Genomic DNA, 25005 nt, shown 5'->3' on the forward strand with positions numbered 1-25005 from the left:
TGTGTACAAGCAGAAATTAAGTATCATTTCCTAACATTTTACATAACGCACTGTCAAAGTTTTCAACTAAACACAATGCTACAATATTGTTTGGGTGTGACACGTCACATTGAGAATTTTGGTAGGAAATTGTATGTTAAGACCTAGATGAGTAATCTGTGCAAGAAGCGATGATCTCCATCACGGTGCTCGAGCATTTCCTAATATTTGACAAAGTTTTCTACTAATTACAATACTTCACAAACATTTAAAAAAAAAAACATGGGACGGGCGTGCAGCATGTCACGATGGACATTTAGTAGGACATGACACAAAAAGTTGTTTTTTTCCTTTCTGCACCCTTGCAACACAGCTCTGCAAAAATTGTTACGATACATTCCGTGAATTTGGCTGACATGCTGAGCAAACACTTATATAATATTTTACAATAATTTGATTTCATATTTCCTGCCATCTACTAATTACAACCACCTTACCTACAAATGTTCATTTCAGAATGTATTGTTAAATTTGAGAAAATGTTAACCATTAAATTATGTTCACAAATGTAAATAAATAATTAATACCCCCCCCCCCCCCAATTTCTGTGTACTTTGGCCATATTTCCTAACATTTACAACCACATGTTATGGATGGATATCGTGAAAGAAAATTGAATGCTATTTATAAACGGACAAGAGCATGACTGCAAGTAAAACTCAGTCGCAATGCCACTTCGCGGGTACATTCCACAAAAATGGCTGACATTTTGCCACAAAAATGTGAAATTTTGCCAGATTTTTTTTTCTTAGCAGTTTGTGCATTTTGTAAAGTCATGACAACAGATCACAAAATTCCGACGTAAAAAGACAATATGTTCTCAAAATAAATTAGTTGAAATTTGTACAAAAATTGGTGAGACTGTCAGGAACAAAATTACCGGTAATGAAAATGCCAACATCCGCCATTGTACTTTCCACAAAAATGGCTGACATGCTTCTTTGGACGTATTGTTGGCTGAATACAAAGCATTATTTTCCGTACAAAATTCTGTTTGAAAAGTGTATCGGGTTTGCGATGAATTTTCTTGGGAATCTTATGAAAAGTTTGTTTGTAAATGGGAAAGAGCCAAGCATTGCGATGTCACAAATTTAATGTTCCCCAAATTTCTTTGGTGCGACATTCAACAAAATGTTCATGAGGCCAAGGTCAAAAATATCAATTGTTTTCATTTGGGTTTGTGTCTATCTTAGTTTCAATAATATTTGACGTTGTTTGGTAGCCACAAGACTTCGCAAATCTCTTTTTATATATTACGATGCATAAGTTTACGTTACTTAAGGCATAGAATTTTCTAAATCCTAAAAATTGCACAAAATCTGACACAAAAACGTGAAATGTCACTACAGTTTTGGAGCACACCACATTTTCAACGTAGTTAATGCGTATGGTTAAATGTTTCAAGTTACCCCTCCAAATAATGACGACTTGCAACTAAAATTTTGTTCAAAATCGACGACATTTTTTGCAATAGCGGGAGAGAGGAAAAAAAACAATAGTTTGGTCAAATAAAATTCGGACATAATTTGGTAGCGTGACTTGCATCCTGACGTTGTTCCCACAAAAATGTGAAACATTGTTGGCCGTATTTTCAGAGAACGTCGAGCTTCTTGTTGCAAAAATCAAATGAACATTTGGTACAAAAAGTGTGTTAAGCACTCACCTAAAATTGGCTGATATTTTGCGCGGAAATATTTGACCACAATACTTGAGAACAATTCCAAAGTGATTAGCATACATTATTTTCATGACATTCTTTGATGAGCATGTCAAAATTACCCCTCCCAAAAAATGTCACTTTGCTCCAAATTTAGCACATCATTTTTTGCACAATTTTTGTTGTTGTACAAAATCCTACTAAATTCTCACGAGAACATGTAGACAAGCGGGACAGAAGCAAAAAATATAGTTTTGCTTTCACGTCGACATAAGTGTGCCACAGTGTGGACGTCTTTGTCTTACTTCACAATGTTTTTGTGACTTAAAAGTCCCGTGACGCCCATTCAGCTCGCACTTGGAAGTTTGAGAAGCTTCCCCCCAATGTTTTTCTTTTTTTTTCCTTTTTTTTTTTTTTCTAAAGAAGGTGTACAGAAGCTTATGTTATAACCCGCCCACCCTTCCCCCGCATCCCTTCCCATCCTATTCATTGATGCTCCTCCTTTCCCGGATCATCAGTTTCTTCATCTTCATGCGTCGGTTCTGGAACCAGATTTTCACTTGGCGCTCGGTCAGATTCAAGAGTCTGGCCACCTCCAGGCGCCGGTCCCGGGTCAGGTACATGTTGTAGAGGAACTCTTTCTCCAACTCCAAGGTCTGGTGCTTGGTGTAAGGGCAGCGCTTCTTGCGGGTGGACTTGGCATGGATCCAGCTGGCTGATGGGTTCTCTACAGTGGGGTGGGGGGCAAAAAAGAAAAAATAGATAAACATTTGTCATACATCCCCCCCAAAAAACAAAAACATTGTTTGTTGTGTCATGACTTGGCTGTTTGTTGAGGTTATCTGCGAAATCCTTACGGTCCTACTTCTATATAGGAGCAGTGTCTGGGGCTATTTTTTTCCCCTCCCTCCTTCTTTCTTTTTTTTTAATCTGAGAAACTGGGATGCCGCTCCCACCGTTGGTTGTTGTTTTTATGCCTCTTAGACAGGTTGCAACCGTTGAGTGAATTTCATTGCTCAGTACTTGTGACATGTGCAATGACACATTTGTTTCGGTAGAATCCATAAAAATGGCCGACATGCAGCAATTTTACAGGAATTTTTTTTCCAAGTACTTTGGTGTTTGAGTGAAAGTGGAACCGTCTGCTGCGATACATTTTACATAAATTGCGCGACATGGCATGGAGGAAAATGTCAAATTTTGCCACAAAAACCTGAAAGGCAGTTTACAGAGCATTTTGGGAATATTGTTGCCCATTCACAAGGCATTACAAAATAATAAAAAAAATAATCTAGTTGAAAATTGGACTAAAGGTTTTTGGAACATGGGCATGACCTCGTCTAACAACTCTACTCAACAAAAAAATTCACAGGCCCGCGACGACACATTCCACAAAAATGGCCAACGTACTACTTGAGAATATTTTTGCACCATTTCTGCCAACATTTCAAAGTGGTTAGATTAGGTTAGGTTAGGTTATGATCAAAACCTATGTTTATACCCATGTTGATGCTCTCCATCCAAAACATTGTCATTTTGTTACTATTGCAGTGCATTTTTTTTTTTTGTAGGAAGTCCTACTGAATTCTCACATGAACATGCCAATGAGGCCTGTGGATGCAGACAAAAAAAAAATGCAAAGAAATAAGTTTCAGAACGCTTGTCCCTTTGATTGAACCCTTGCTTGAACTAACATTGTTGCCATAAATTGTGAGACGAATGAAGGTTTTCTTATCTGATCTTAAATGTCAGCAATTTTATATTTCTCAGTTTTTCCCACTGAAATGACTCTTTGGGGCCCCCAAAAGTTGTGTTTTTTAACAGTGTGCTTAATAGTGGCAGTAAACTCAATTTGCTTCAGAGCAAGTAGCAGTTTGGCAGACAGACAACAATTCTCCACGCAGTTTATTGACGTTTGCAGTAAAACTAAACATAAATCAAAGAGAATTTCACCAAGCCCCGTAACTTTGCCTTACAAAAGTGCACTTTCTTAATGCTAAAAAAACAATGCGAAATGCAATGGTCAAGTGACCAAAACTACCATCAATATCATGGTGTTATGACCTTCATTCAATGAAAACGTATATAAACCACGGTGCAGCAACTCATGTAGACAGACAATATAACAATCGTTTCAGGCATATATTCTTTATCATGCGAACATCAACTAAAATTTCTGCAGCTTCCTGAGCAGTTATGACCGTCATACAGTATATGTATGTAAATATTAGTCTGCCCTCTGGTGGCACAGACCAAAAGGCGTCGCACAGTCTTAAAGCATCCACACAAGATCCACAAACTGTTTCATTCTTTACATTCGATTTAATTATGAATTTACTTTCTGTTATTATAAAATACAACAGTGTCGAGCGCTATTTTTCTTATTCAAGAACACATATGTGCATGTCAGTAATGGAGATAAGTGTGACAGTAACAAGCATAGGCGAAATATTTTACCACTTTTTTTTTTAATGGTTTGGAGTGTAATATCGGTAATGGAATTTATTCCATCTTGCACATGGAAGTTTGATGAGAAGCGTCCGAAGAATTTTGAGACACCCACCAGCTTATTTTCCATCCTCACCTCCCTTATGCCATCCCATGCTATTCACCTACACGCCTAAAATGAGGCTTACCCCAAAACGAACCCCGGGAAGACCTTTTATGACTGGACGGCTTTTGGGCTCATTGGAGATCTAGCCATGATTGTTTTTTATGTATTCTTTTTTTATATTGCCATTCACCCTCACTGCTTCCCCAATCCAAAACATCTTGTCAGGTTTTGTAAGAAGTGCAGTTATAAATTCCGACAAGTCCGATTCTGTAAGGACTCGGGCCTCGGTCATTAAAAAAAAGGGGGGAAAAATCGAGATATCCTGATGTGTGCGTTTTATTGACCTCCCTTCTGGGGTGCAAAAATATGGCTGGTCTTGAACGTTCAGGAGCACCGAGCAACAAGTCTATATGAGGCTCGTGTTTCACACTCTGCCATCAAGCAGCTCACAGCTATTTTAAAGCCTCTTGATTTTTTTTAAATGTTTTTTTTATTTGGCACCAAGATGACCTGGAAAATTCACTCTGCACTGCCTGATGTTTGACTCTTTTTGCACAGAGTAGCATATATATCATAATCGAGTCTGTCAGAGCAAAACAGCAAGATTGCTCTCATTCAGTTTCCTTCTTCGCGACATTTCCACACAGCATTGGGATGAGCTAGAAAATTCTTAATGACTTGACTCTTCACTCTCTTTTCTCCACCTTGTACATGCACAGGGACATTTTTGACATGCAACATGGCTTCTGGAAACGACTTCGGTTGATTTTGAAACATTCTATTTTTGTATTTACTGAGCACTAGGATGATCCGGGAAAAAATCTTTCTGACCAGCTTGAATTTTCATTCTTTTAGCCTTTTATGCACCTTTAAAAATAGTGACACAACCAACAAAATATCAAAATATTTTATAGTGACAGATTTTATTTATTTATTTTTATTAGTCGTATTTTTTTTAAAGCACTGAGATGACCTGGAAAATTCTGACTTGACTTGTTGCTCTTTTCACACAGCTTTGCATGCGCTGTGATATTCTATGAGTGTAACATATTCAGATTCTTCTTTTTTTTTCCATTTCAATGGAAGTATTTCTCTATTTATTTATTTTAGTTTTAGTACTTGACCTGGAAAATATTGACGGACCCCGAGCAGCAGTGGAACACTACATGGTGTCAAAATGGCATAACACCCAAATTCCTTGAATTCATCTCATCTTTTTTATTTTCTGCACCACTTTAAGCAGTTGGATGACCTGGAAAATTTTCAGTGACTTGACCTTTCACTCACTCAAAAGAACATTGCTAAGGCACTGGAATAGCAAAACAACTAAATTGCTTTAATTCACTTTTTTTTTTCATGACCTGAAAAATTCTCAGTTTCCTGCATGACTTTTCAATCTTTTTGCAAGCGCGTGAGCACGTGCGCGCACGCGCGCACACACACACACACACACGCACCGTGGCACAAGTTGTAAGTTGCTCTAATATTTTTTCTCATAACTTAATTTATTATATATGATTCATAATACTCATATGAGCCGCTTCACTTTTCACTCCTTTTCTCCACACAAACGGCGGCATTGTGACATCGTTGCTCTAATTCAGATTTGTTTTCGTGAATTTTGCGCTGCCATTTCCTGAAAAGGGTCACGTGTACTATTTTCACTTGTTTTGTACCCAGACGTGCACAAAAATACTTTGCTTGACATTGAAACCGGCACTATGTGTGTTATTTCCGTCCTTGAGTCAATTGGATTCATTTATATGGCGACCAATGCTGACTAGTTGCATTTTATGTATTAACCGACACCCGTGTTTTTTTTAATCTATAGGAAGTTATATTTTAGCAGACTTGGCCTTTCCCAAAAGTTTTAGTAATTATCATTGTTATTTTTAGGGATCACACTCATGATTTGTGAGGGAAAGTGTATTTACCTCACGACTCCATGACATATTCCTGTTCCGATTTTATCGTTTTATCGTCAAAATATCGAAACGTAAAATACACACGCGGGACACTGACAGAGATACACACACATTCTGCCTTTTAAATATCGCAATGCTCCATTTTGATATTTATTTCACGTTTGTAGACCGTCGTGTACAACTGCAGTATTGGGGGGGGGGGGGGTGACTGTTTCTCTTCTGTCTCGAGTGGTTAAACCACGTCACCGCAATATAAGGAACAGCTATCACAGCAGTTAGACGCCATAAAAACGAAGCATGACAACTTGTGGTTGGCTGCCCGATTCTGCGTGCTTCTGGGGGTCGTGCAGGGGTCCCTAATCAAGTGTCCGACGAGCGCATACGTGTTGATGCTGCGGCGTTATAAACGCACCTGTGCTGCGGGGAAGGCGTGGAACGTGCTAAATAACAGCAAAAGTCGCTCTAATTATTTTAATGGACAATAAAGTTTAATACATTGTCGTTGAGGCCCAGAGGACATTTATAGGCCAATAAAAGTCTCTCACACACACTTCCTTACATATGGCCACATTCCTGCACACGCACACAAGCACACAGACGCTTACATACGCACACATGCAAACAGTTCTCTCAGGCTTGGGTTCTGGACGTGCACGTTTATTTACCTGGGTCAGGCTGCACCGGTTGGCCTTTCTTCCTGCCTTCCTGGTCTTCCTCTTCGTCCTCCTTTTTGGGCTCCGGCTTCTTGCGGAGCTCCTCTGGGGTTCCCAGCCGCTCGAGCACCACCTCTCCCGGGCTGGCGAAGCTAGAGTCTCCGGGGCTGTCGCGCGACCGAGGCGGCGAGCTGTCGGGCTTCACCGCCTCGAACCTCGGGCTCTGGTTCGAGGGGCAGCCCTGCGCTTGTGGCAGGCACGCGGCGAAGTTGCCCTCCGCGGTGGGGCCGGGGCCCTCCCAGCAGCGGACGAAGCGGCCCTCCGAGGCCGGGGCGAGGTGCTCGGCGTAGTAAGAGGGCTGCTGGGGCTGGAGGTGTGGCTGCGGCGGCGGCTGCTGGTGGTGGTGGTGGCCGAGTAGGTGGTGCGGGTGGAAAAGCCCCGTGATGGAGGCGCCGGGAGCGGCCTGAAGCGGCGGGGAAGGGGGCGACGACGCCGAGGGGGGGTTCGTCCACGGCGAGAAGCCATTCAAGCCGCTTTGCTTGTTGGGGAAGTGGGCAAAATTCGGAATGTGCGAGCCCGGGGTCCCCTCCTCCTCCTCCTCCGCGCCGCGGGATGGCTTTGCGCAGCCGGCCGTCGACGCCTGCAAGCCTGCCGGGAGGAAATGAGCGCCGTACGGCTCCTCAGTCTGCAGCCCCATCATGGAATAATAATTTGTTAGCGACATGTTTATTTTATTATTTCAATAAAAAAGACACTTAAAGGCGACTGTAAAACCTTAGATGGGTCAGTATAGTGGCTTCCATCCTCCCCTAAAATGGTAGTAATTTTTTTCCTGCCCTTACCTTCTCCTCAGCCGCCTATTGGTTATGGCGCGGATCACATGGTCGCACTGTATTTACCCAGCAGAGCAAATAAATCAAATCATTCTTTTGTGCTCGCAAATGTGATAGGAGGCCTGTGCTATGCCAGATGGACGTGCGCACGCACACACGCATGCACGCACACACACACACACACGTGCGCGCGCACATACATATTGACGTACACACAGATACACACTAAAAGTACTTTTACAGGGTGAATGAAATAGCAGAGACGTTTACAAGCACGGTAACGAGGTTTTGTGTGTGTGTGTGTGTGTGTGTGTGTGTGTGTGTAATACTTTCATTGCTTTCATTCTGTCTTTTTATGAGGAGAAATATGAATGAATGAACGAGCACCACTCTGAGTGACCACTCGTTCACTTTTACATCAATCTGAAAATGCAACTTAATTGCTACGCATGCACTTTTTCACGTGCAATACAAGCAAAAAAAAAGTATTTTTTTCTATGCAGAGCTTTTTCTATGCAGAGCTGTTTTCTTCTAAAAATAAAACCTAAAAATGCAATTTACAAAAACTAAATATTCACAATGGATGCATATTATATTTCTTAAAAGGTGTTATTTCTTAAAACAATCTTTGCACTTTGTGACACAAAATATTGTAAAATTTCCCAAAACATCTTTTGTGTATGAGATATTTTATAGCCATGAATAAAATATGGCCTTAAGACACGCACGATTACATCTCTTGTTTTAATTTACAATAAATATTCATGCTCCATATGCATCAATTCATAGAGGTGCATGAATATGAAAATTGGTTTGCATATCATTGCATATAAAGACAGTCGTGCGACTAGAATTTCTACAAAAGTTTTATAAATTTGCTTGTTATTCTAAATATTAAGGTAAAGGCTTGCAGTTATGTATCGACTGCATTTTTGCACATTCAGCTTGGTAGTGTCGAGCAATAATTACTTTTCAAGGTCTTCAAAAGTAATTTTCTCAACAAGTATATTATAAATTGCAAAGTCATATTTCTCCACTTCACGGCACATACTTTGTCACAGCGCCACCTGTTGGTTGGATGAATTAAAGCTCTTTGAATGAGGCCTTCATTTGTCCTTAGCTAACCTCCATGAAACCTCATTCAATAAGCGTATTTATTATGCATTGGTGCTTAAAAATAAACATGAGCCACCCCCCTGGAATTGAACACTACTGCAGCTACATTTCACCAATCAGGCTACCACATGAAGTTTTCCATCTGCAGACGTCGGGGTCGGGGGGAGAGGGAAAAATAAAAACAGTTAGCAGCTTGCATGCAGCCAACACTTGAGAGCGGCCATATTTCACCTCCTAAAATGTCCTCGCTGCTTTATCGGCCTAGAATAAACCCCCGCCAGTAGGTCTGGGATTAAAGAGAGAAAGGCATGAATCAGCTCCTAAAATGTCATTTAGCTCTTAGCTCCTAGTTAGTGGCTGTGGCTTGCATGATGCAGCCCTCGGAGGTTTGTGCCTGCCTCAAGGGGGCGCTGACTTCTCGCCGCCTGAAGCTTACACCCACATTACCACAGAGGAAGAGTAGTTTTGTTGGGAGTCCCTTTGGATTTACTAACAATGATTTTCAAAGTGTGGTACTCGTACCAGTAGAGGTGGGTGGGCTCCCTCTAGTGGTATGTGAAAGGATCACTCAATTAAATACAAATGCATTGTACAAAATTTAAAACGTGAAAGGCAATCATTGAGCATTGCCCTTGGGGGAAAACCCCGTATTGTTCAGGGCCTACTGTAGAGGACTATTTTTGTTATTTAAAAAAGAATTTCCCAAATTTTTGTTGGTGTTTTTTTTTTGGGGGGGCGCCAACATTTTCTATTAATTTGAATGCCGAGATTTGATTTGAAATACAAATGATTTCAGTATAGACACTGAATTAATTAAACTCGCAAGTCAAGGCAACGCTATTTGATAAAATAATAGGTTATCAAATATAAAAATTAATTGTATGTGAACTGTTCATTTAAAACAGTAAAGCTACTGTATTGATCTTCCAGTATTTCCCATTGCACTGATGCTTTTATTCCGCTCCTCTATTTACATAAAACCTCCCACATCATGACGTCGGTCATATCACCACAGTGCACGTCTTACACATAAAAGAGCTCATACATGGCATCGACCTGATTTGCATAATTGCATTTCCGGCAAGATGTTAATTGTGTTCCCACACTGCATTGACTTGGGTCATCAAAATGACACCGAGGAATCAATCAGAATCTAACGTGATGTGTTTTCATCGCATATTGCTATCGCCTATGGAAATGGCAACGTTATCTCACTTGGCAAGTGGATGGCCTCCACTTCAATGGAGAGTGCCTTCAGCATTTGTTCCATATCGCTGCAATCCAGCTCCAGGTCCGTCGACTAGTCGACTCAATGACCTCACGAGTAAGACAAATTCAGCACATTTCGTGGGATCTCAACTCTGCTTTGTTTCTTCTTTCCGTAGCTATCTCAACTCTTGAATAAACCATCAAACAACTTTATGGTGAAACCATGTGAGCATTTCTGTGATCTCCTTGCTATCCATCTTAAGGTCCATAAACTAGCAAGCTGGACAAGTTAGCACACACACATAGACTGACGAGTGAGCACCAAAACCTCACTCATAATATTTATGCCTTCTATAACCGCATGACATTTCTGAACACCAGAGAGGTAAAACTGTCCACCAGTTGACTAGTCTCCATGCTACTCATACAACATGTGAGGCATTAGATGTTAACTACTACACCGTTGTTAACCCTTTCACACACCAATAATTATAGAATGCCAAAATTCTCCTGCTGGTGTGCAGAAATGTCATACGTGTTCTTATACTAGTGCCCTGAATTGTCTACTCGTGAGGACAAAGAGTCGACTAGTTACACTGACCTCAAGCTGGATATCAAGGATATACTGTCAGATAAATGCTCAAACACTTTTGTAGAGGTACTCGTCGTGAAAAAAAACAAAATCAAAAACATTGCTAATAAGACGCAGTCATTTCGGTCATCCTACTATTGCACTAATTTGTCTTACTCGCGTGCGCTAGTACATGGACTTTACAATGGCGATCAAAATGCGGAATAAATGTACAAAAGGCTTTCCATTAACTCGTAACATATTATATTCTGACGAATAGTACTAGAAGCACGCAATTTTCACTGAGTGCAGTTTTACCTGACTATAAACTTGTAGTTGCCCTTAATAGTGTACAGAAATTGCTTATATGTTATTTTACTTGTGCACTGAGTTGTCTTTACTACTCTTAGTGAGGTCAAAGAGTGGACTCATACATTGAATTTGAGTTGGATATCAAATCAAGGCTGCAGTTGGTATCCAGAGACACTAGTAGTGAAAAAACATCTTACTCGAGACACACGGTTATTCCACAAGTGTTTTGAAATTTCTTTAGTGAGGAGCGTACTAGCACGTGGACCTCAAGCTTGATACGAAGGACATTGAAAAATGCTAACTGCCTTTCAAGAGGCACTAGTCATGGGGGGGAAAAATATTAGTTTACAGTCATTCCACTACTGCATTGTCTTACTAGTGAGGAGAAAGGGTGTACTAGCACATAGAATTTAACCCTTTCAGGCACAGCGGTTACTCCAGTGGACATGGTATCAGGTTACAGGTTATCATTATTGGTGCATAAAAGGGTTACGCTAAATCACGAGGAAACTGAATAAATGCTGCACAACAACAACCCCCCCCCACCCCCCAAAACTTTTCATACACTTCAGGTGGCAAAGCACACGAGATTCCCCCCCCCCCCCCCCCCCCCCTTGCTGGACTTTAAAGGTTGATCAAATGACAATGAGGCAGTAATGTCCAATAAAGTGGAAGTGCATGAGTGTTGGCCCACACAGCTGAACAGGCTGCTGCCGCACTTTATTGCCGCTCATTTAAAACACAATCTCCTCTTTCATGTGCCTGTCTGTGTCTGTATGTGTTCACGTCACACACAGACACACACACACACACACACATAGGCAGACAGGCTGTGGAATGAATGTGAAGAGTGTATTACCCCCCCAATAAAAGTGGCCGTGCTGGTGGAAATTGCGGGACTGGGAGGTGCTGATGTGTGCGGTTCAAGTTTCCGACTTGGACTCGTCTGAGACACACGTACGTGCGCACATGCACACACACACACACACACTAGGGATGAGTTTGTGTCTTGGAGTACCCTTCACACATGGACGGTATACAAATGTGCTGTAACCTAGCAACAAAGTGAATTTAGTAACACTTGTAGTTGTGTTTGAAAAAAAAACAATCCTTAAGTCACGATGAAGTATGAAAATCAGACTTTCAAGCATAAAAAAGAAGCATCATTTGGCAGAGTGACCTTTTGGACCACTATACAGTATTCGCCTAACAGTAAATCCTCTGATGTAATTAATTTATTAGCTCGTCCACTCACAGCCGTTTTCCACATATTGCCAGTTGTTTGAAGATCTGTTACAATACAGCGAAGCAATACTAAAAGAAAGAGCCGCATCTCTTCCCTTGCCAGAGAGTTTGTTTCTTTTCCCTTCTTTAGTCCCCCACCCCATCCCCACAACATATTTGTGTGCTTGTGCAGTGTGTGAGACGTGCCAAAATCATGTCACGTCGCTGAAATTGCTGTCCGCCCTGTCATTATGAGGTAACTTCTCCTTCAATTAACCTTCTGAAGAAAAAAATATGCACACTCGTGACTACAGTGCGAATAAGAGGCCGGTAATGAATGAATGAATGTTTTGTAATTGTCATCCTATTATGTGCACAGTTGGATGTTGTCAAGCAAAGCATGTACACTCTGTCATCGGAAATATCAGCTGATGTAAAAATTAATAATAATAAAATCGTTGTTGGCTTTGCGTGCGCATGCCGCAGATAGAGAGGCTGAAAAATGAGCATTTTTTTTTTCCCCCCAAGTCCAAATTTACCACCTCGATGCGGGCTTTGTACTGGCGCGTCCGCTGTGGAGTGCCTCGTTGTTGCGGTGTGGGGTGTGGTTGTCCACAAGACAACCTAGTGGGATATATTCCAGCCACGGGAGGTTTTCAGCAGATGTATTTTCAAACATCCACTCATGCATAGGCAGAAGACTGATGCTAGACAAAGTGGCATCCATTTCCAGATTAGTATTTGTGTGATTCCAGAAGGCTGTTCGAAAAGCGATTTGTTCAAAATCCGAACCTATTTTATTAGCCCATAATTAGGTGCTAATACACTATGCAGAAATAACATAAAAAAAACAGTCAGATTTGCGTAAATCACAACAAACACGTCTGCTCACTATGAATGCTACACGAGGAAGTGACGCTTCCTCGTGTAAGGAAGCCGAGAGGAGTCAAGTGGCGTATTCGGTGTTTACTCAGTTTGGTCGAAAACCGGTTTTCGGTCGTAATCCGAGGCGTAAAAATATAGCATTTTCTGGTTGAAAAACGATTTTTAAATGTTTTTTTAAATGATTTTCAAGACTCATTTTATACACTTAATGATTGTTTCTAATCATTTAAGTTTGGCATAGTTGTTCATGACACTCTTCTATTTGGCAAATCAAATTTACAAGCGGTTCATTTTCACTTGACAAGGATTTTAATTTGGATCTTCCTCCATTTGAAAGTCAACCATTGATTAGCAATTTCATTCACTCCAATGTGAAATTGCATTTTATGCTGTGCGTGTGTTTTTATTTTTAATGTCTTTTTTTAAAAATCTGTCAATCTTATGCATACGACGCTTTGAGCATCACCGTTTTAATGGGAAAGCATTTCGATTATGAATAATCCCCATTTCAAATTTGCTTCGATATTCTTCCTCTAAACGCCGCCAATTCACGCATCCATGAGAGGTTGAAGTCCATTGCAGTAGAACTGCATTCTGCCCAGCTTCTTCTCCTTCATTCGTCTGTTCTGGAACCAGATCTTCACCTGTCTGCACAACAACAACAGGACACATTCAGTTGATTTCCAAAAATATCATAAATCCCCCAAAAATATGACGGATCCTAAAAAAGGGTGGTGGCCAAACAAATGACAGCATGTGATCGGATTTAGAGCCATGATGTCACTCGCTATCATCGTAAACATAGAGTGAATATCCATTACGAATAGGAATGGACTATTAACATTGGTGTGTAAAGTAGTCATGCGGCAATATTTTAACCCTTAAAGGGGAGGTCAGGTCAAAAGTTTCAAATATTGTGTTTGTAGGACATGAATGAAGCAGAAAAGTCCTCCTATTTTGATCCATCTCAGGGGGGCGGCCAAATGACATCACAGTGCCAAAGGCCTCAGGCAACGATAGTCAGGCTCACCTATTTTCTCAGTTTGGTCATGTGACCTTGGGAAGCTGTAAACAGTAAAAGGTGTGGAATTGTGCTGCATGCTTTGAATGGGAAAACATAGCGCCACCCGGTGGAAAAAAAATTGACATCAAATGGACCTGAAAGCCAGCAGTCCAAATTGAGATCTTAACATAAGTTATAATCAAGAGTATATTTTTTTTGTTGTTGTTGCTGTTGATGTGTAGTTTAGACTTTTTTTTGGGCTGATTTATGAGAGAGTTTTTTTCATTCAACAGAAGTGGAAAACAGCTTGAACATTAAAAACTGAATGAATCTTTTGTTACATCTGACGCTCCTGTTCTGTTCCTCTCTCGGGAACAGCAATCATTTTCCTGGGTCAAATTGACCCGGGGCATGTTTAATGATCCAAACGTGATGCCAAAGCAAAAAAAAAAAAAAAAAAAAAAAAAAATCACATTAATATAATCAAATCATTCCTCCACCTAGAAGAATGTTCTTACAAGTTTACTTTGATTTTCATATGGGGGTGGGGGGGTGGGGAGGGGTTCAATTTAATGGTTCAATTTCAGCCGAGACATAACAAAAGTGTTTTTCTCATCAAAAACTTCATTCGAATAGAGATAGCCACAGCCAAGTAGTTGAAGCCACTGTTGCTATGTAACTGCTTTGCATACAAATAAAAAAACATGTGAAACGTTCTTCCCCCTGCAGGAACAGGAAGGAGCCTGCATGGAAACTTGAGGTGTCATCGAAGAAGCTTCAATTCAGCAAGAGAGGAGACTCCTGCTTTCCACACACGTGTTATTTTTATGTATTGCGCAAGGTGACACACACTCACACGCACACGCACACACAACACGTACCGGTCAGTGAGGTGCAGGAGACGAGAAAGTTGAGCACGTCGCTGCTTGTTGACGTAGATGTTGAAGAGGAATTCTTTCTCCAGCTCTCTGATCTGCTGCTTGGAGTAAGGGCAACGCTTCTTACTCCTCGCCGCAGCTGCGACACAAGAACGCATTTGTCACAGTTCAACAAAGAGAATATCCGGACATTTTGGTCATATTTGAAAGCAGAGGAAACGTTGTCATTCTGAAAGGGAGTGCAGAATGAGCTGGGGTTTTTTTTTTTTTTGGCGCATTGATATTAATGAACTTAAAATGCAGTTTTGCTCTTATTTTTAAAAATTACAATTCAAAATATAATATTGAAATAATATTGATTTCTCCTTTTTACTTTACTCTACAATATAATTCAGACCTTATCATTTCGTCGCAACGTATTTTGATTGTTTTGGTAAACCACGTTTCTTTAGAAAAAACAAAAATAGTATTCTCTTTTGGTATTCAATCTTTTATGGAAAACATTTTGAAAAATATAATATTGACTTTATAATGTACTGAAATAATAATGGACCGTTTAAGTCAATTAGACTGCCTAAAATATAGCAGCCGACTTAAGTTTCGTCTTGAAATATTTTGGTAAACACTTATTTGTATTATTTAAATACAACAGTTGACTTGTTCATTAACGCATTTTACATAAAGCAGAGTAGGCTAGTCACGTTTGGTCTTGAATTGTTTGATTTATATTTAAAATGGTTTCATTTGACAGCATTCAAAAACAATATTAAAAGCAGTCCCACTTGTTTGGTCTTTCATCATTTTAGAATCATTTTTATTTTTGTGAGTTTTAGTATCGACCTTATAGTTTACTGAATTTGTATTTTCACCTGTTTATTAAATATTTGAAAGATACTGGCCTTTGTTATGCTAAAATCTTGTTTTTCACGTTTTATGGGGCGCGGGGGCTGTTTTACATTTCCCCCAAAGTAAACATTACAAACCTCACAAACTATAACCTTGGACGTTATTAAGGGCGTTAATTGCTCTGGTGGCCCTTAAACCTCATTTATGAGTCATGTCATTATTTTTACTCAAAGCGAGAGCTATTTATAAAGAATACACTTTGGGAAAAAAAATCCAAGGCTATATTTAGTCATTAATATGTGCATTCCGTCCACTCACTCGGGCCTTGACCGAACCGACCTTCGCAGTAAGGCGGGTCGAACTCAACCTTCCTCCCGTCCTCGGGTGATTCACACCCCGGCATGATCTCGTTGCTCTCCCCGCCGTCCCCGCTCGATATCCCGGGTGACCCCTCCGCCTCCGCCGCTCCTGCTCCGACATCCAACACCGTTGACCGGCTTGCCTCGGTATCTCTTTGCCGGGGGAGGAGGAGATTCTGTTCCTGTAGGGTTCCCCCGTACAGAAAACAACCCGGACTTGGGTCCACCGCTGTGCAGGTCTCTGGGAAGGTGTGGTTAAAACGTGGCGGAGCTCCGGGAGGACGGCCAGCCTGGAACAGAGCCCACCTTTCCGGCGGAGGATGCTCATGCGAGCGGGGCTCCGCGACGCAGAGGCCCCGGTAGCCCGCGGACAGAGCCGCCGCCGCCGCCGCCGCCGCGTTGTGGCCCCCAAAGACCCGCGCCGACCGAGCCCGAATCAGAAGGCGGAAGATTATAGCTTGGTAAATACATTTTTTTTTATTTCCAGTTAAAACGTTTCTCTTCACATAAAACTATAGGATATAAAATTACAGCTGCACATGGTAAGCAGGCGATAGTGGAGACGTTTGGAAAAATCATAAGACTTTGACCTTGAGCCTGCCCACATTTTTTGGTCTGCAGGGTACAATTAAACAAAGGCACCGATTGTTTTTGCTGTTAGGATCATGACCGGGCTGCAGGGACTGACTTTGTGTATTTTACTTTATTTTGACTTTTTCTTCTATGGTGCAAAAAGAAGGAAAACATTCCTGGGGATCCTGTTGCTCCATAAAAGTCACAGTGGGTCTCACTGAATGTGTACCAATCATATCATCTCGAGATAGGAAAAGAATTATTCCCTAATGCTTTTTGTTGGCCCAAATCACACCTTTATGGTGATCTAGTTGATGACTACATCGTGTTCCAATTAATGAGGCTGCTGACATCTGGGATGACCCACCTTTGGGCCCTTTGGATTGTGGGAATGAACAGCACTTCCTTAATCTTTGAAGGACAGAATTCTTAATGTCCAAAGCAGATCTACTTTTGAATGTCAACGAACGAGTCTACCAGGAGCTTGGACTCAAAAAGAAAGCGTCCAGTAAATCTGAGAGGAGACGTCCCGGTTCTGCTTCTGCTCATGCTTTTTATGGTCGAACGAAGATTTCCTTATCACCACTGCCGCCAAATATCTGTGCATTTGTGGTTGCCTCGGCGTTGATTTATACGTAATTACACCTGAAAAAAATGTATGAGTTCAGAGTTCTGCCTTTGCGCATGATAATAATGCTCAAAATCTCCCCATTTAAATATGTTTATAGCATTGCCATTGTCATATACTGATATTCACAATATTTTTATTTAATTCCCCCTCCCCCAGAAAATAAAGAAAATGTAAATAATCTGTTCTAGTTCTCAGCTATAATAATAAGCCCACCACTGTTCAAGCCAACCACTGTTCATGTTTGGATGTGAAAACAATCAACTAGTCAGTCTTGCGAAAGTGATGTCCTTTTTTGACATATCAACTGTCATACAAGAGTAAAAAGAAGTTAACTAACAAAATGAGCAATAAAACTGTTAGCACTTGACTTTGAAGTGATTTCCTGTACCCTAGTTCAACTAATAATATGCAGTCCTCTGGTACGTTGGAGTGACTGTTGGTGTAATGTTGTGAGCATTTATGTTAAAAGGAATGGTAAAATTTAACTCTGAACTTTTCAATTGAATCTGTGACCTGGATTTGATGTGAGCTTGCTGCACTGGAGTATTTGTGACATTGAATGTGTGTGCCTTTCAAAGGTGGGCCTGGCCTGTTGAGTGACATGGGAGTCAGCGAATGAGAATATGAAGTTGGCTGGCTGGTAACTGGTTAAACCATTGACCACTCTGCTGTTGAATGGCGGCATCAGTACAGGCCATCAGAAGGTCATACAATAATGTTCATGTGTTGACTTTATTTTCTGACTGTTCAGTAAAGTAAATTGAAAGTGGAGCAATGGCTGTCGGTCCTCCCTTGATCATAACCAACTTTGGAGGAATTACAATTTGTTCTAACTAGCGGTAGTAAACTACATTCAAGTACCAAGCAATGTCAACTTTGCCGTATCCTTGTAATTTCTACCTTAAGCCACTTATACTTTGCAATAGTTTGGCGACATAGCAAATAATTGTAAATATAAGTACGATAAAAAAAATCTGTTGGTTTGGAGCCGCAAAAAGTGATTGGCTATCTCGTGAGAGTTAACAGTACAGTACAGTAAAAACGCTTTGAAAAACGATCCCACGAAATGCTAGCTAGCGAGGGTTCACTGTGAGAAGCTAGCCCTTAGCACCTGATCAGCTGTTAACTTCCACCTCTACCAATAGCATTCCGGGCTTTTCTTTGTATCATCTTGACAAATTGACCCCCTTGCCTCTCTTCTGTCTGTTTTTCAGTAAATCCTTTTTTTGTCTGGTGGCGGTGGGGGTTGATAAGACCAAAAAGAGCACATTTGCAATTCTCAACATGCAGTCAAGTATCACCGAGGATAAAAACACAATGAAGCCCAAGGGCGTATTTCCATTGTGGTCCTCAGTACATAAAAAGACCATACGGCATAAAACAAAGACATAAAAGCGCAACAAAAAAGTTAACTGCAGATAAAAGCAACAAAATAAACAGTTAGCTTAGCACCGGTAAGTGATTACATTCACACTAGTGTAGCATTTTCTCATCTGGCTGATTAGCATGGCGCTAACAGCAGCTAGCGGCATGTGGCGCCTCATTAAATTGCTACCGGTGGTGCTGCCTTACATACAAGGGTCAGTCCTTTAATAAAGCAGCTGAGGGGCAAATACAGCAATAAATCCCGGACTTAGTTGAACTGGTCACTTGACAGCGGGAAAAGGTACGTCTTTTGTCTTTTCTCAATGATTTACGGCGCGTATTAGTGGCATGAGTCTGAGGAGGATTTTCCACGTCACACAGTATCCTGGCTGGAATGCAAGTCGCTCTGATGGGAAAACCCTCCATCTGTCACTTAATCCTTTTTTTTTTTGCAGGTTTTTGTGGTATCCATGCTATGTAATATGCAAAATTCTGCAGTTTCGGATGCGAATAAGGGAAAAGTGACAGACGGCCAACTTCCTGTTCAGTTTCAGGAATGGGTATTTGAGAATTTTTAATGCATCTTATTCAGAGGTGGGTGTACAAAAGTAGGAATAAATATAGTGTCACTAACCCCCTCTGGTCTTCTAATGATTGACATTTTACACCCAATTTTGTGGTACATCCAATTTTGTGGTACATTGCGAAAGTCATGTCAGGGGCTGAGTCTTCCTAACTTTTGAGGGCACTTAATTTTCTTCATGGCGAGTCCTGCGCCATGCTCTATGCCACATTTGTTGCCATAGACTAAAAATCAATTTACTATCACCTAATCTGTCAATTACCTGTATTACCTGCTTCTGATTGAATTATTTTTTGGGCAAATTTCATAGTAAAGAGTTCACTAAAATACTGTAGAGACGCTCTGGCATTTGCACAAAATGGCTGCCTCAAACCAAAATGGCCGACTTCCTGTTCAATTTCAGGCAAGGGTCTTTGAGATAAATTTAAATGATTTAAAATGATTAACTTAATATGATTAACACAGTCCTGTAAAGAGAGACATGACTGCCAAATTTCGTGTTGATCAGCAAAACCAGCATTAGGGGCTCATTTGTTTGTGCGTGTGTGTGTGTGTGTGTGTGTGTGTGTGTGTGTGTGTGTGTACTCGGAATTAGTTTTGGGTAGTTGCCAGTGTATACCTATTAAGAGGTCACTTCAAAGGATCAACTCTGTGTTTAGCTTTTTCTTGTGTTTGTTTTACAAAAAGAAGGGCTGTTTAGAGAAGAAATATAAACAACAGGAAGTTACCCCCTCCCCACATTAACCATACAAGTCCTCCCTTCTTATCAAAATTAAGATTGTTGTTGCTTAATTTTTTATTAAATTTTTTTACAATTGTGATACAATATGGCTAATGTCTCTATTGGCAGCGCGGACGGATGTACTTTTGTGGCTCAAACATGTTGTCATGTGTAAGCATTAGAAAGATGAAATAGAATGGCCACGCCCACAGCATTTGGGAGCAAGGACAATTTTTTAACAATTTGAATGCTTTGTTTTGTGTACTTCGAAAAAAAATACAATTCAAATGTGTCAGGTTTCTTCTCTCTCTGTTGTGTCAAATTTACAAGACCTTTTTATTTGCACTTTACAGGGACTGACTGTTTTATTGGTTTTACGCTTGACTATTAAACAGCAGTTGGCTTCTTTTTACACTTGGGGGATGCATGGTGCATGCTTGCAACCACACTCACAAAGTTTTACAGATTTTGTGTTTTGGTGCATTATTTTGTATTATGTGTTAACTAACTAATTAACTAACTAACTATATATATGTGTGTCCCAGCCTGGAAATCTCAGCAGGTGTCAAATGCATCTTTTCATCGACAAAAATGCAGATTAGCACTATATTACTGTACAATTTGTAAAACAAACTCACATTTCGGTTTCTTTTGACACATTTTAATGCCCTTCCCAAAAGTCGAGCCTGGTGTATCAATTAAATGACGTCATATTTGTGTGTGGCGAGCAGGGTTATGTCACAAGTCCATATGACATCATGGCCAGGGTCAACTAGTTTTAACAACTTCACCTGTTTTGGATGTCATTACACATGCAACAGTACTAAAACGGCCCATTACCTTGGCATGTAACGCTGTTGTTAAAATTTAACAACCCTCTGGCGTGCACGCACACACATTTATGACAGCCTCGCTTAACTGTTTGCTTTGGGATGTCCCTACACTGTAAAAGTAAGTAACTACAAATAACGGGACTTGGGCTCCTGTTTTAACGCATAGCTAAAATATTAGAAGCAGTTGTCAATATGATGCAGTGCAGTTGTACAGCCGCAATGTTCTATTTATCTGACCTTGTCAATCAAAACTGAGCGTTACACTTTTTTTTTTTTGTTTTGGGATTTTCTCGTATTGAATATCGTGTGTCCTATGCCTGGGAAAAAGTGTACGCAACAAGACGGGAGAATTATTCTCGTTGTTTATTTTGGAAGAAAATCAGAGAAAACTTGATATGATGATGCTTTGCGTGCATTCTTGCGAGCTTCCCTGCAGCGCGACTGGGCCCAAATCGATGAGAAATCTTTTCTCGGCTCGACTGTTAAAACGCTCATCGTCCTCGTGACCTGCACTGCAAATATGAAAAAAAAAATCAACATTTGTGAGGCCTCGGTCTGAATACGTCGCAACGCAGGACGACACAATTGACTTGAAATTCGGCGTAGTTTCGAGAGGAAAAAAAAGGAAAGGAAACGTGGCAAAATTAGATGTTAATTTTTTTAATCGTTTCGCCGCAATCTAACAACGACGGTGAAAAGGAAACGAATCATCACATATAAGCTATACGAGCCGCCTAAAAATTCTCCCATTTTAGTGCACCGAGCTAGCTAGTACATTGGCGGATGTGGCAATTTCATATTTATTCAGTAGCTCAATGTGTTATGTGCCTTTTTAATGTAATGTTACAGGTTGATTTGCTCGATTGGTTGTATAGTTGAACATGTAATAGAAGGTAATGATAATATAAATTAACAACAAAAATCAATAGATGTCATCGTTCATCACAATGTAAATTTACAAAACACTTAAAGGTTGAAATAATCTAATGTGTATGTGATCGTTATAGATCTCATTGTTTCATTCTTGATTTCTGTTTTTCTTACTTCGGTTTCAGAAGTAGATTACCTTGAATCTTAAAATTGCTTTACAATGTTTTTTGTCATCATCGTCTTCATTATTATTGATTATGTGATATCTTCTTGCTCATCTGAAATAAAGTGCATCGTTGCACGATTAGAACAAGATGTATGACTTCGGAAAATATGAACAGACCACTGCAAAATGATCCGTTTCTCAAGTTGTGCCATCATTTTCAGTATATATTTGAATGAAAAGAAGAATCTTATTTTAAATTCAGATATTGTAATGTCCAGCTTGTCTGCCTAAAAATGGTCAAAACCACTGTCGAGTGAATTTTTTTTGTGTACCTTTTTCTGAACTGTGTTAGTAAAAATAACAAGTAAAATAGAAGAGCATAACAAACGTAGCCTACTCACGCCTCATGAAGAAATAGATTAATACATTTGTTTTTCTTCCCCCCCCCCCCATATTCTGTTTACAGTATTTTATTCTCATTACTTTTCGCACTCACCTTGCACGTTGGAGTCCCAACAGCAGCAAGCTGCACGTGAGTGTTTGTGTGTATGTGGACATCTGTCGTCCTCACACGTCTGTTGTCTCACGTCTGTTGTCGTACACGGGTTTATTTTGACACACTCAGACCGCCAAGTCCAATAAACGACCCCCCGCCCCCTCCACGTCTACGTCCGCACAAAGTGACTTTGAACCAAAGTGCCACAAAATGTGCAGCAGACGCTTTTTACAAGCGATGCACGCAAACAAATGGTGGACTGTAAATTGTCTCCTCAATAGACACACGCACACGCGCGCACGCACGCACGCACACGCATACACGCACACAAATTCTGATTTTCAGAAAAGGCATAAAAGTGCGTGTGATTATTTGTAGACGAACGTGCGAACATAACACACATTGAAGGATAAATAATAAGAATTAAATAAAGCACTCGCTTAATTCAACATGCCGGCTACAATGGTGGCACATGCATGATTAAAATGTGTTAATATGTCTTTTTTTTTTTTAGAAAAAGAGGAAGCTGTTACGTTAGTATGCCACATTTTACTGTTGTGCGACCGAAAATTAAGTTTTTGTTTCCATTTTAAAGTGTTTTTTGTACATTTGAAATAACGGTTCAACGTTTGTCAGCTTTCAAAAACCACTGTCGTCAATACTTCATATTTATAGTCTCTAGGATTGTTTTTGTGGGATTTTTTTTAACCATTTCTAATGAGCTTTTACTATTATTTTTTTGTTTTTGTGAGATAAACAGCTATAATCAACAATTTACACAGCTATTGTCATGTTTATTATTATTCACTGTTGAAAAGTTCTCTCCCCCCCATAATTTTCACAATTAGCTACAGTCTTGTGTTTGCGTCATTTCACAACACCTCATTTAATTCATTGCTAAAACGAAAAATAATACATTTTCTGTTATAAGATGTTAGAATTTGGAAATTGGAAATAATATTCTACTGGAGAGTTTCTAGGAATATGAAACATGGCAACATATATTTGTAATATTTACATTTTAAATTTATTAACCAGAAACAACCAAATTATGTAGTGCTACTCAAACATATAATATACGTAAGAGTATTTTATATTTCTGCGATTGGCTGGCAGCCAGTTCAGAGTGTGGCCCCTATCCTGCCCGAAGACAGCTGGCATCGGCTCCAGCACGTCCACGAACCAAGTTAGGATAAGCTGATCAGATGGAGGTGAATATTTTAAATATTGGGGTGGTGGAGGGGGTTGGAGAATCTGGGAGAAGGCTGTTAGCCATTCGTTAAACTTGAAAACGCAACTTTTGCGTTTTATTTTGTAATTATAAAATATTGCAAAATGTAATAAATAATAATAATTAATCATAAAACATTTATTAATTATACCGTATAGTAAAGTGATTGTATGAAGCACTCTTTTTGTGATGTATTTGCTTCCACATTATTTATTAAATTACAACAAAGAAAAATTCGAATTTGACTTTTAAGTTGTCTAAAAATAATCACACAACCTGATTTTTTTAAAATGAAAATCATTTCTTTAAATGAAAAATGCTCTTGAAGAAGACTTCTAAGAGACATGGAGTCATATTTTTTTCAATATTAATTTATTTTCACATCAGGATTGCTCTATGCCGACAAGATTCCACCATATTTCTGCATCTGGTCCATGCAAATGAGTCGTGTTCATGCAAATGAGGCTGAAAGTGGCCGTGCATGTTGCCGGGTGTAAAATATGTCTTCACGGTGGGCTGCTCTTAATTCACCCACTACAAGGGCTATAAAGAGGAGCTACACAGGCGTGTACCTTAATGTCTTTGCTGAAATAATGAGGATCTGCGCGCATATTTTAACATGCGTAATAGTAGGGTGCAAATATGTGCTGATTTGCATCATAATTGCATGGCCTTGGCTGAGGTGTGCTGCCTTATTACAGCTCAGTCAAGCAGGATAATTGTGCATGTGAGTCTGTGTTTGGGTGTCAGAGTAAAAAAAAAAAAGTTTGGGTGAGGTGAATTTGATGCAACACAAACGTGTGTGAGTGTTTGAGGCTTTTTCTTTTTATGACGTCCATAACTCTTCACCGAGCACAGGAAGCATGCGTCATTAAAAAAGCTCAAGGCCACATGCATCGTAATGCATGCACGTATTCATTCGTAATAATTTTCCACCATATACACGCGCCATGCAGTGCACGTATGAGCCATCGTGCGTGTGCGTAGCATCAGTTAATTTCTTTTGTCGACGATTTAGTCGCACGCACACGCGCATACGCACACACTCAACTGAGCGGACGTTCCACTATGCTTTATGGAAGGTGGTTCTGCTATGAATTTTGATATCCAAAGACAATGAAACGTGTGTTGTAACGCCTCCATTAGTGTGTGAAATACGCTTCTGGACAGTATACAGCATGAAAAGGGAAACCGTCACTTAAATTATGACAAATCTCGAATGCAGTGTAAACCCATTAATGTGGCCCATGTACTGTACACGTGCTGGGTCGAAAGAAATAGTCAAATAGCCCCAGCTAGCGGTGAAAATTATTATCTGGAGGAATAAATTAAGTACAGGACTGTAGTTGCGACTTTTCCTCATCCTAATTGTTTGATTTCGAACAGACACGTAAGTGGGAGTTGAAAAGCGTGTTGGGGAATCAAAACGACAACACAAAGGATCGTTGGTCGGGAGAAAAAAAAACACTCCC

At 40.2% G+C, this 25005-nt stretch overlaps 2 protein-coding genes and 1 pseudogene across 4 annotated transcripts in view; 1 reads left to right on the plus strand and 2 right to left on the minus strand.

Moving 5' to 3' along the window:
* LOC147199082 (uncharacterized) overlaps nucleotides 1-15644 on the plus strand; it is a 122858-nt gene extending 107214 nt beyond the window's left edge. For both annotated transcript variants that reach the window (XM_086121691.1, XM_086121690.1), the window contains one exon: nucleotides 14711-15644. The gene's annotated coding sequence lies outside the window, so the exon portion shown is untranslated. The remainder of the gene's footprint in view (nucleotides 1-14710) is intronic.
* On the minus strand, nucleotides 2179-7552 carry LOC147199088 (homeobox protein Hox-D9b-like). The gene is made up of 2 exons (XM_086122265.1): nucleotides 6841-7552; nucleotides 2179-2423 (listed from the first exon to the last, which is right to left on the minus strand). Exons 1-2 carry the CDS (start codon nucleotides 7550-7552, stop codon nucleotides 2179-2181), a joined length of 957 nt encoding a protein of 318 aa, XP_085978391.1.
* LOC147199089 (uncharacterized) lies at nucleotides 13464-16535 on the minus strand (annotated as a pseudogene). Its single transcript, XR_015102008.1, has 3 exons — nucleotides 16045-16535; nucleotides 14863-14998; nucleotides 13464-13626 (listed from the first exon to the last, which is right to left on the minus strand). The product of XR_015102008.1 is annotated as an uncharacterized LOC147199089 (transcript).
* Between the last annotated feature and the right edge of the window lie 8470 nt (nucleotides 16536-25005).

The sequence above is a fragment of the Hippocampus guttulatus genome, chromosome 10 (genome assembly GCF_054856545.1).
Source record: "Hippocampus guttulatus isolate MCC_2025c chromosome 10, RoL_Hgut_1.0, whole genome shotgun sequence".
Taxonomy (NCBI): Eukaryota; Metazoa; Chordata; class Actinopteri; order Syngnathiformes; family Syngnathidae; genus Hippocampus; species Hippocampus guttulatus.